At 36.9% G+C, this 12,901-nt stretch overlaps 2 protein-coding genes across 3 annotated transcripts in view; one reads left to right on the top strand and one right to left on the bottom strand.

Annotated features, from left to right (window-relative positions):
• The first annotated feature begins 268 nt into the window (after positions 1–268).
• tnnt3b (troponin T type 3b (skeletal, fast)) lies at positions 269–11,177 on the top strand. Of its 2 annotated transcripts, XM_058782313.1 has the most exons (12): positions 269–303; positions 400–410; positions 2,109–2,246; positions 3,930–3,947; positions 4,854–4,872; positions 5,028–5,073; positions 5,172–5,288; positions 6,081–6,272; positions 6,365–6,477; positions 6,577–6,667; positions 8,163–8,203; positions 10,827–11,177. In XM_058782313.1, exons 1-12 carry the CDS (start codon positions 284–286, stop codon positions 10,861–10,863), a joined length of 843 nt encoding a protein of 280 aa, XP_058638296.1. In that variant the 5' UTR covers positions 269–283; the 3' UTR covers positions 10,864–11,177. The 2 variants fall into 2 exon arrangements, with proteins under 2 accessions (XP_058638296.1, XP_058638297.1); XM_058782314.1 differs by lacking the exon at positions 3,930–3,947.
• Positions 11,178–11,324: 147 nt separating this feature from the next.
• otog (otogelin) overlaps positions 11,325–12,901 on the bottom strand; it is a 45,650-nt gene continuing 44,073 nt past the window's right edge. The window contains exon 56 of the mRNA XM_058781659.1: positions 11,325–12,887. Coding sequence (XP_058637642.1) covers positions 12,687–12,887 — 201 coding nt within the window. The 3' untranslated portion in view covers positions 11,325–12,686. The remainder of the gene's footprint in view (positions 12,888–12,901) is intronic.

The following is a 12,901-nucleotide window of genomic DNA, read 5'->3' as shown; positions in this document are numbered from 1 at the left end:
GCTCTGCTTTGATCATTTATCATTTCTTTGAAGAAATAAAGTCAGACAGACAGTAATTTTTCAGCATATGCAGACATACAGCTGTTTTTTTATATACAGTTAACTGGATATAAAGATGTCATAAAATGTTAAGAGTTACTTAATATTTTTAGCACGTTGAAGGGCCTTTCACACCTGTCAAGTCAGTGATTAACCCTGTCACGGTGGCACAAATCAAAATCTAAAGAACAATTACAAACATTCTCTCTGTCTGCTTCATATAGGTCTAAAGCTCCCTGTCATCATGTCCGACACAGAGGACGTGTAAGTATTCTGACATTTGATGTAATAAAAATTTATATTAATGCTCTTTGGTCAAGACAAAATAAAGATAAATCTTCTTTCCCTCTCTACAATCAGTGGGCTCGAGGGTAAGTACTAAATTTGAATTCTTCTTCTTCTTCTTCTTATCATTATTGTTGTTAATTTGTAGAAAAACATATGCCTTAGCCAGGATTTTCAAGTCCGTCATGTGTACACATGTGTCCGCTCAATATATATTTCCATTTTATTTTAAATATTATGTATATGTATTTTTTCAGTCAGCATCAGTGTTTTCTTGGTATGTCAGCAGTTATATAGATTATATTTAGAGCCTTGGTGATATTTTTTTTTAAATATATTGGCTTTGCTCTATTTAGCATTATAAATTAATTAATAAAAAAACACATATTTCAAATATATATCCAATGCAAGAGTGCCCTGAATTTGCTTGTAGTGACTGATATTGTGCCACCTGCTGTTTGGAAGCTGTTTCATGAATCTCATGCCAGCATACTGCCTTCTGCCACTGTCACAGAGAGCTTTTTTAAGAACATCTCTGGAGGCTAACATGTCAAACGCATGCAGTGGCTGAGGGCAGTATTAATGATGCTCATGTTACTGGTGTTCTCTGAGGTGAATGCTCATGTGAGGCTACAGAGGCCAGAGATGAGACCAAATTATTAATTTACAGGAATTCCTTTTACAAATTTACAGCAATAACTGGCCATATAGAATGTGATTCTGTACTGAACTGATCAGAGCACTGACTCCACAGAACACCAACAAATAAAGGCTCGGCATGCATTTAATGTATGATGTAATTCCAATTCTAATAGTGTCAAAAAAAAAAAAAAAAAAAAAGGGAAAAAAAAAGCATTTTGTAATTTTTGTATTCCTTTGCTGCTTTCTTTTCTGGCATATGAAGAGGTCGAAGAAGGAGGTAATATAATAAACAAACAAATAATTAAACACCACCACAACAACCAAACCAACCAAGAGAATTTGAAAATTAACTAGTCGTTCAATGTACTAATTCAACACAATGTTCCCTTATTAAAAAATGCCTGACACTGTCTGTAGTAAGTTGTAACTAAATCAAATCAAATAATTAACCGAAAGCAGAAAATCATTTGCCTAACTAATTTCTATCTAATTCAAGAACCTTTCAAATGTCAACCTTTTCATTTAACTCATCATAAGGTAAACTAAAACCATAAGCATATTAATCATATTTATGGTAGGAAACCTAACCAGAGCTAACTAACATGTGCTGCCCCCTACAGCTTGAAGGGTGCCATGACCTTTGATGACCTTTTAAGCAGAATTCATAAAGCAGATTGGAATATTCCAGTATCTGGAGACCTGAAGCTCTAAATTGTGCGGCTGCTGAAAAGGTCATTAAAATAAACCATTGTTTTGATGCCTTGTCTATGTTTTTCAGATATTAGTATGTGGATTTTATCTGTGCATAAGGTGTGAAATTTATTCTAGTTTATTTTCCTATCAAACACAAAATAGTTAGAGATGGCTTTAGATTATTAGAATCAATGGCTTTGGCAAACAGGGAAAAACAAAGTCATTTATTTGGCATGTGGAATCCTGGTGTCTCAAGGTCTCATCATTTCATAACAGGTTCTCCCGCAATGTGCATCCTCTCAGCCACCTATACGTTTCACACATGACTTTCTCTCTCTTTCTCACTTTAACCAATACATAATCTCCCATTTCTGAATGCTCCCTCCTCTGCAACGCATTAACTGTTGATAACCTTCCTTCCCCTGGTTGCTTGCTGCATGTATTATTAGCTGAAGAGGTAGTAGAGGTAGAGGTAGCCCCAGAGGCAGCTCCTGAACCGGAGCCTGAGCCTGAGCAAGAACCAGAGCCAGTGCCAGAACCAGAGCCAGAACCAGAGCCAGAACCAGAACCAGAGATGCATGAGGAAGGTATGTGGCATGAATATTCATTCATCCTTCTCATTTCCCCAAAACAACTAAAAACAGGCAGCGCACCTCATCTGCTACTTAAAAATCAGCCACATTAATGTAGTTCCCCAGTAGTACCCTTCCCCCCAACCCAACAAAACTTTAACCACTACTGGCGGTACCTTCTCTTCGTTCAGGCCCACTATGAGACTGGTGTGATATTATGAAATGGTGACAGAGCTTAGATCCATGCCATTTCAGTCCCTTGTGATGCATTTGAATTATTTTTCAGAATTGGACAAGTTCCACCCTTTATGAACAAGGAATATTTTCCAATTCGAATTCACTTGCAGACCAACGGGGAGTGAGCTGGAACAATCGAACTCTGACACACAGTGCTTGTCACACCTAAAATGCAGCTTTCTTTAAGGTGGATGCAGGAGGCCTGCAGTGTTGGGAAACAAATAGTAGCTTAGCCATCTAAACAGTGTAGCTTTTTCAGTTATATAATAATTTTATACACTTTCTTTCTTCTCTATCATACCAAGTTAGAAAGCCATTCAAACTGTTCTTGTAAATTAAGATTCAGATTCAGTAAGTGGTTCAAAAAAACAATGTACTGATCTTTTTGCTATGCATTTTTAGATATACTAAATATTGCTGTTCTTTTTTTTCATCTGTTCAAGGTTAATCCTATTACACTAATTAAGATCCTTATTGTTTTGTGTCGTAGATTTATGGTAGATCTGATTTTTAATTTTTTTTTTGGCAAAAATGAATCATTTCATCGGATCAGATTTCATTTATATAGTATATTTTTTTTTAAATACGCTGCCCCCTTAAAATACTTCAGTGTACAGATTGACTAATGTATAGCAAGAATAGCTTCCCCAACACTAGAGGCCTGAGCTGATAATAAATCCCACTACAGCTCCTGCTCTTGCCAATTACAGTGCAGCAATGACGCTTATCTGATCACTGAAAACTCTCTGCACTTTTCTACATTGAGAACTGTCTCTGAGTTGCCGCCAGCAAAACGCTATTCTAGGATGCATCTTGAAGAAGAACCTATTCTATAGCATGCGTTATAATAATTCTGCAACAAATGCAGCTGTTTCAGTTGCTATGCTGTTTCATAATATTCATGGAATGAATATTAATTGGTCAGTATATTCAAAATAATTTTCAAAGGGACAAAAAGGGCTATAATAACTTATTCTTTCTAATTTCACTGCGGGCTTAACACTGGATAGGCTGTCTTTGGCACACTGAGCTTTACTGAAACATTAAATATTCAAATTAAATATTCAATTATAACTTTTAGAAGCAAAATGCTGAAAGTGTCAAACAAGATGCCATCCACTATTAAGGTGCTTTTGTCCACTTTGAAATACCAGTCAATGTTTTATGATAATATGTATGCTAATTTTAATTTGGTCATCAATGTGTTATTTAGCTTATGTTCTTTTAATGACTTGCTCATATTGAGGTGTCCCATTGAAAGCGATTACCTAATTCATTCATCTGAATGTATCTTTATTGTGATTTTATCTTTAATTGATTTCTGTCAATGTATCCTGATATAAGTTGGCACCTCAATTTGAGTGTCCGCTCAGCTGTGTCCTGCTTAGGGCAGCAAAAAGCACACAAAGCAACATTAATCTTCTCTATTTTACTCTTGCTTTCAACGCTTCATGCATGCAGAGGCCTATGAAGAGGAAGGTATGTTTGTCATTTTCTTGTATTTGTTATTTCTGATTAGAAAGAAGGCATGGGGGAGGGGTTAATGCCTGCAAGGAACACAGTGAAATCAGGTCCAAAACCTCACAACATAAGATTCTGAATGAGGAGACACAGTAAACTGGCCTGAAGTGTCAGTTGAAACTTACCTTAAGTCAATAACAAGGGTGAAAGAATATGAAATGCTGACATTGCTCTGTGCTTTGCTTCTTTTTGCATGAATGTGCCATACCAGTGGAAGGAGGACAAGATGGTAGTTTTTATTTCCTTCTGGAAAATATCTGGTCTGAATGTGGCTTTTTGCTTGTGTTTTTTTGTGTGAAGGTCAAGCCAAATAGTTACGAAACATTGCAATGGCTCAAACATCTCATCTAGGTCTAGTCAGATATATAACAAACTCAGGTTTAGATGCTGTTAGCCAAAAGAGATGGGAAAATGAATGAAGGATAAAAAGATGAATCTTTTCCACAAGGCTTTGTTGTTCTGTTTATTCTTGGAAGAGTGGTCCACTTGCCAGGAGTTCAGTGTCTGTTTATACTCATGTACTTATAAGCACCTCACGATCTGAATTCTTACGCAATGATTCTTTTATATTTGTTGTGAGTACTTATTTGTTTCACAACTTTCTAACTAACCAAGTTTATTAACATTACTGAAACGATTGAAATTAATATGTGTAATTTACTTTGTAAGCATACTTTCAGAAGTTACATACATCATTCTTAAAGCTCAGGTAAATAAACCAGCACTGAGATGTTACTAAGAGTAACTCCATGTTCATGGATATGGCTAACAGAATTCCCACTGATTGTTGACTGAGCTCGTTTTAAACTCTCTAACCATGTTACATATCCCTCTCCTTTTTTTTTTTTTTTTTTTTCATAACAGAGGAGAAGCCCAAGTTCAAGTAAGTAGAATTGTTCACTAAGCACTTTTTATAGCTGAGCAGCCAATTCCAATGCTGCAATGCAATACAGCATCCTCTGAGTTTTACTGAGGAGCTGGGGAAGACTGAGATACCCAGAATCCCACTATAACACATTTTGCTTTCATTCCCTTCAGACCAAGTGCACCAAAGATCCCTGATGGGGATAAGGTGGACTTTGATGTAAGCAAGTACTTCATTGGATACATTATGTTATAATGCTATGAATTAAAAGTTGTAAGAAATGCTGTTTGAGGTCATATTTACATGTATGCAAACAGGACATCCAGAAGAAGCGTCAAAACAAAGACCTCGTTGAGCTGCAGGCCCTGATTGATGCCCACTTTGAGTGCAGGAAGAAGGAAGAAGAGGAGCTTATTGCTCTGAAAGAGAGAATCGTGAGTGTCAGCCATCTGTACATTATCCCACTAAATGGACGGATACGCAACAAATAAATAAATACGCTATGTGGACATTAAATATTTTTTTATATTTATAAAAATATTTATAAAATTATTTTACCTGTATCTTATCTTAAAGCTTAAGAAAAAAGACTATAAACAAGACGATCACTTCAACAATATTACAGTAATATGAATACTCATAAGAGCCCATTTTCACTAACCAATAAGTGAGACGTAAGATTTGCAATGTGATGCGAGAGGTTCAAGTTTCTCGCACCAATTTCATTTACCTAGATAGCTATGAAATAAAATATATTGCTATAAAATGTTTTTGTTATTTGAAATAAAGCTTAAATAAAATATAAGATAAAAAACTTTTGTCTCGAATAAACTTGAAAAATTACAATTGTCGTTTTGGCAACTAACTAAATAACATTTTTAGTTCTATTTTCATGTAATAAGTCAAAACAAATAACTGAAATAGAAAACAAAACGAAGCTAAATAGATATATTTAAAAATGACAAAAGCACAACAAATTACTAACATTAAAAATAAAAACTGAATATTGATAACATTAAATATTAATAAACTCTATTGTCTAAAATAACACTAAAACAACACTGGCCTAGATGAGCAGAATGATACAGCATGAACGAAGGCGAATAAAATGAAATATCTGGCAGCTGATATAAAATCAGGACGCTACTGACCAATCAGAATCGAATATTCCAGAGCGCCGTGTTTCAGAATATTATAATGGACACATTTAATGTGTGCATGTGCAGGAGAAACGTAGGGCTGAGAGGGCAGAGCAGCAGAGGATCCGCGCTGAGAAGGACAAGGAGCGTCAGGCAAGACGTGAAGAAGAGAGGCAGAGGAAGGAGGAGGCTGATGCTAAGAAGAGGGCAGATGATGAGATGAAGAAGAAGTCTGCTCTGTCTAGCATGGGCTCCCAGTACAGCAGCTACCTGCAGAAGGTTTTTCCATCAACCCCAGTATTGTCAGTACTGTCTATGACTGTGAAAAGGACATAGGCCTAAGTGTTTTGTTTGCATATTTCTAAAAACAGGCTGATTCAAAGAGAGGAGGTAAGAAGCAAACTGAAAGGGAGAAGAAGAAGAAGATTCTGGCAGACAGACGCAAGGCTCTGAACATTGACCATCTGAATGAGGACAAGCTGAGGTCAGCATGAATACAACTCTATGGGAAAGACAACTTGTTCTGATGAAACCGAGTTTGTGTATATTCTAAATGTATTTTGGTGCATATGTGCATTTACAGGGAGAAAGCTAAAGAGCTGTGGGACTGGTTGTACTCCTTGGAGGCTGAGAAGTTTGAGCACATGGAGAAGCTCAAGAGGCAGAAGTATGAGGTGAGGGATCTGTCCAATGACCATTTACACAATACAACAAATGTAAAATTATTTTACTATATGTTTCATTACGGCCTACATTTGTTTTACTAGGGGAGATGCACTACTTTGTCAACTGCACCCTGGACAAGTTATAGCCTAAATGGATAGTTGACCCAAAACTGAAAATCTCTGTTACAAAAAGAGATGTTAGACAGAATGATCATCTCAATCACCATTCATTTTCACTGTATGCAAAAAAGCAAAAAGCACGGAATTTAGTGTTGTCTTGAGATGCATATTCTGCCAGTCAAAGAGGTTTGGAATAACATAATTAAGAGGAAACGATGACTTTCATTTTCGGGTGAACTATCTGTTCAGTGAACAAGCATTATTTTAAAACACAGTTTATGTACAACTATAATATCAGTCTACTTAGCTGCTTTTAGCTGCTCAAATAGAAAGACAATGCCTTGTTAATTATTTATACAACAGTTAGTTATGGCCCTTGAATTTGATTCATAAGTGGTGGGGATTTTCAGTGACTCTTTCTGCAGGTTACATCGATATGGCTGTTGGTGGTGACAAGTCTTTATGAGTGAATCATTAAATAATTTATTCAACTGATTCATTCAGAAACTAAAGACCACTATTGTGTGTTGCACACAATACTCTCTTAAAAATAAAGGTGCTTCACAATGCCATAGAAGAACCTTTTTGTCTAAATGGTTCCATAAAGAACCTTTAACATCTGAAGATTATAAAAAGGTTAGAAAGAGATGGTTCTTTAAAGAACCTTTGACTGAATGGTTCTTCTATGGCATCGCTGTGAAGAACCTTTTGAAGCACCTTCTGCTTCGGCTTTGTTTTTGCTAGCGAAACAAAAGCAGTTTAAAGATGTGGTCACATTGCTGGCAAAAACATTATCTTTTGCCAACTGTGACATATGAAGCAAAGCTCCCACAAAATTCACCCTTAATCCAAGTAGCTTTCTGTTGATCAGCGTAGCGAATTTGAGCGACCAACCTGAACCCACTGCAAAATCTGCAAGGGGACAAATCTTTCACCCTCATGTGAAATTCCTGATCACATGGATTCCTATTGTTGGCTATATTTCATGAAACGGTGTAACCGCCTCTTGGGCCCCAGGTGTCCCGGGTTCAAGTCCCGGATCGCGGACCTTTCCTGATCCCACCCCCCTCGCTTCCTGTCTACCTACTGTCCTATCTAAATTTTAAAAAAGGCATAAAACGCCAGAAAGTAAATCTTACAAAAATAATAATAATTAACTGGCAAAATTTGATCTAAAATGTAATTAACTATTAATTTATTGAACTATATAAAAGCAATAGTGCATTTCTCTCATTTGCATAATTAAATCACTATGACAGTTTGACATTAAAAAACATGAACATATCAGTCATGTGAGAGCAGGTCTGGGTGTGTCTGTACAGGTTATCTAGAGTGTGTTTATGTGTGGTAGCTCAGGTCTCAGCTGTGTTCTGGTGTTCTGCAGGTTACTACCCAGCGTAAGAGAGTGGAGGAGCTCAGTAAATAGTGAGTAACTGGAACTGTAGGAAGTTAAGGCTTTGTTCAGCAACAGGGACTTGGAGGCATGGTCTGCATGCATGAGACTCTCTGGTCTCCATGGCTTCTGGGAAACAGGTCGATTCAGACCACAGGTGAAAGGTCAAATGTACTGTGAGAGCCTTCACAAAAAACCAAACCACTATTCCAACAACCTAGCAGTAGAGATGTGAATCATCTTAAACTAAAGTTAGTCAGCATCTGAGCTTTCATATTCCAAGATGTTGCTCCTGCAGGTAAGTGTGTGTGATTGTTTAAGCTCAATACCGTCTTGCTGAGGGATTCTGCACAACAGCACAAAACATTCAAGCCTGTGACATGCCCATAGCAGCTCTTGAGGTCGGCACGTCTTGAGCATCGAGCCAGAATGATTTGTGTGTTTGTCAGCACTCGATGGTAGAGGACAACTATCACAATCCAGGATCCTGTGGTTGAGGTATGACCTGGCAGGTTTAAAACCGCTCATGTGTTGTTTTCAGGTCATCTCTCTCAGAAACCGCATTGATGAATTGCAGAAGCAGTGAGTAGCTCCTCGCCACCACACGTACAGCGCACGGATGGACTGACTACTGCCCTTCTGCCTTCACTCTAATATTACTATCTAACTTTACTCTAATATTATTATCTAATCATTTCACACCCCATGTAAAACTCTCAAAGACACTGTCACACACAGGCTGCCAGTCATGTTGGATAAAAAGTTGGATAACTGTCATTGGCAGCACAACTTTACAAAACATGTCCTAAAACTTGATATAGGGCTGTAGTCTTGAAGCTGTTGTAGAGATGGTAAGTATTCGGGACATTTTTGTAGAATTGTGACAGACTTACTGAAGCGTGAAGCCTTTGAGAGTGAGTTTCTTCGGAGCTGTATGAGTTTTGCCCACCATAGTCAGACAGTGAACCCTCATTGCAGTTTCCTCATACAAGCTCCCCTGAGTACGTTTACATGCACTAGAGTTTGATTTCAGTATGACTAAAGCAATTCTTCGTCTGTTTTAAATGTCATTTAAACACTTTATTCTGACTGAAATCACGCCACTCTGGTTTTTGTGAAGTTGAACTATCCAGATAATGGCTTATACACACATCGAATTACAGTTTGCCTTGGTGAAGCGCAACATGCCTTTATGCTGCTTTCAAGTGCGACTGCAAACTCGTACCTACACGTCACTCATTCAAGTTTGATTCTTAACACAGAAGTAGTCTAAACAAAAGAAAAGAATTTTAGGCCTATTATGCAGCACTTATTTATCCATAGTATGACAACTAAATAGTTTTGTTAATAAAGAAAACCGTAAGAGCGACTGACCTTACACCATATGCTACAGACTTCATTTCCAATCACTGATCTCTCTACATGGATTGTGGATATGTAATATAATCTACATTATAGGTCAGTGTTTCCACCACTGACACACCACTTTCATCGAAACAACTCAGCAACTCATGTATCGTCTAGAATTCTGGGTTTCCCCACCATTCATGTGCTTGTAACTCGTAATTGACTCCAAATAATTGCAAAATGCATTGTGTCATACTGTATATGTGACCCTGGAACACAAAACCAGTCATAAGGGTCAATCTTTTTTCGAAACTGAGATTTATACATCATGGTTTGTTAGGATCGGACAATATTTGGCCAAGATACAACTATTTGAAAATCTGGAATCTGAGGGTGCAAAAAATTACAATATTGAGAAAATTGCCTTTAAAGTTGTCCAAATTAAGTTCTTAGCAATGCACATTACTACTCAAAAATTAAGTTTTATATTTTTACGGTAGAAAATTTGCAAAATATCTTCATGGAACATGATCTTTACTTAATATCCTAATGATTTTTGGCATAAAAGAAAAATCGATAATTGTGACCTATACAATGTTTTTTCAGCTATTGCTAGAAATATACCCGTGCTACTTAAGACTGGTTTTGTGGTCCACGGTCACATATATACTTGAACAGACAGATGAAGACTGTAGCTGGATTATAACTGTGCATGTAAACGTACTTGATTTCTGAAGTGATTTACAGACAATGAAAAATAAAGCTCACTCTTATATCGCTCAACATGCAATACGTAGCGTAGCCTAAGTGGCAATATAAAGTACTTGTCTATTCCAGATCTGGCTTATTTTTCATTGGTGCCATCAAATCTGAACTGTGATGAATGTGTTTGGTACACATGAGGTAATGAGTGGTGTAAATGTGATGTATATCAGCTGCTGCGGTGATAAACATTTAAGACTAAGACAGGCCTATTTAACAAACTGACAGAGCTCAGAGAAAGAGCGGTAAGTCCTGCATGGAGTGAACGCGATTTCAGTTCCATGTGCATGACAGACTTTGTGTGGACACAGTAAGTGAGAAGAACATCCTGCAGGACTGGATTGAGAAAACTGGGATACAATAGTATTTGGTGTGCTCTGTGTTAGTAAAAATAGCACAAACATATAGTAAGTACTGAGTACTTGAATTTGAGAAATGACAATTCAAAAATAAATAGATTCCTGTCCTGTAAAGTGTTTTTTTCACTTTCTACTGGCATGTCTGTTATGATCACCACCACTAACTCACTCTTTCTTTGCTATTCAGCTCCAAGAAGGGCGCCGCTGCTCGCCGCAGAAAGTAAGCGTTCATGGAGAAAACTACACTCGTGGTCAAGACATGCCTGCTTCCTGCGCCTCCGAGCTCTGCCTTCATTCACCAGGCATCTCTGATTCCACCCAAAGTTTGCAGTTTATCAGAGGCTGTCAAAGGCGATCTTCCACACCCTGCGTGAGATTAACACGGTCCGGTCTTAGCAGTAGTTGCAGTAGGAACTTCCCCCCTTGCTCTGTCTTTAGGTTCTCACCTTCCGTTTTTGTAAATAATGTTTGGCTCGCCAGCTTTATCTGTTGCATCTGGCAGTTCAATAAAATTATTCTTCAAGACTGATAAACTACAGTTGAGCATGTTTCCTGATTATACTGAGAAACTCTGATGCTGAAACACTGAATCAAACTGAATATGAACCTTGTAAGTCTTCTGTCCTACTTGACATGTCTGTATGTATTCATATTGCTGCAGATTGATGGGTAATTAGCCAATGACAGTGTGGATATGTCATTCATTCCAAAAAGGATGCTTCTTATCTATACATGGATCTAAATGTCTTAATGCATGGTTAAATCTTTCAAAATCTCAGTTCTCAGTTCTTTTTTAAGCCAAAGAGTCATACATACCATACAGTACATCACGCTGAAGCTTGGATAACAACGTCATGACAATGGTTATGGGCTGATAGTCCCATATGAAGGGAAGCAGACAGGGAAAAAAGTCTTTAAAACTCCTTCAAAAAATAAATAAATAAAATAAATACTAGTTAAAAAAAGTGCGCCAGCATGTGCTGGCATGGGCCACAACCAGAAACCATTGAAACTGCAGTTTTGAAAAACTCAGATTTAATATGCACTGATTAAAACTCAAACACAAACTCTGCATCTTTAAAAAAAACAGTCTAATTAATTTTTTAAAAAGATTATTTTTATTGAAAATGGAAATATACATACAGTATAGTACACAATTAAAAACTAAGCATATTATGTATTTTGCAATCCTTCAGCAGGTAAAATGTTAAACCAAGAACCTAAAGAGGGCTCCACAATAAAATATATAATTCTATCAAATATTATAAAATTTTTCAGTCTATACAGAGGTATTCATTATGACCATCCATTTGCATTTTATTGATGCAACATTGCAATACTGTGGACACAGATATAAAAACAGGAACTTCACATATTCAGTTTTACGTCTAGTATCTCACAAAAAAGCTAAAGCTGTTCTTAAAATGTGCCATACTGTATAAAGCAAATTTATGTTGACTTTGCAACAACTTAAACCACATCATGAAGATAAATTATTTTGCATCAGCTGAAGTGCTTCATTGGTAAAAGCTACGCATAATTCATACTTATTATACGTGTATAAAATCTTGTATTTTGAGTGAAGCAATTGTTCTTATATGGTAATAAATAAATAAAGTGCTCAAAATACAGCATAAGATCAATTATTCAATAAACATGTGATTGTTATATAACATGTTATCAAATCACATAATATTCAGATCATTAAGAAGTAACACTACCTGTAGAAAAGCGTCTAAATACAATTAGTAAATCTTTATTTCAGTGTGCTCTGTGGTACAATTCCATATATACAGATCAGGAGCACGTAGCTAGTATTATTACTGTTGCTGTTGGATTCATAAGCTTCCACATTACTTACACTTCATGCAGCCACCCAGTTTAGAACATTTTCTGGAATATTTAACCATTTTGGTAGAACAAACTGTATATTCTGCTCTGTGAAAAATAGAAAAACTTACAACACTATATTTAAACTGCAGATTTTATGGTCCTTCACGTTCAAGTTGAATGATAAGTAACACTTTCTGTTATTATGGTTTAAGGTTTATGACCACTGGCAGGAACAGTCCGTAGGCTCCTGTATGGTGTAACTAACCCACGTGGAGTTTCCGCTGCAGTAGAGTTGGACTGAACGCCGCTGCAGCCCCATTTCTCTGCAGCACTTACAAAAGCGTGCATACGTGTTGATGTTGTAGTTGTAAATACTTGCAGATGGACACTTTCCATCACATGACACTATGTTGACCTGTGAACATGAAC

This window comes from Onychostoma macrolepis, chromosome 07 (assembly GCF_012432095.1).
Source record: "Onychostoma macrolepis isolate SWU-2019 chromosome 07, ASM1243209v1, whole genome shotgun sequence".
Lineage (NCBI taxonomy): Eukaryota > Metazoa > Chordata > Actinopteri > Cypriniformes > Cyprinidae > Onychostoma > Onychostoma macrolepis.
This window is presented reverse-complemented; position numbering and strand designations above follow the sequence as displayed.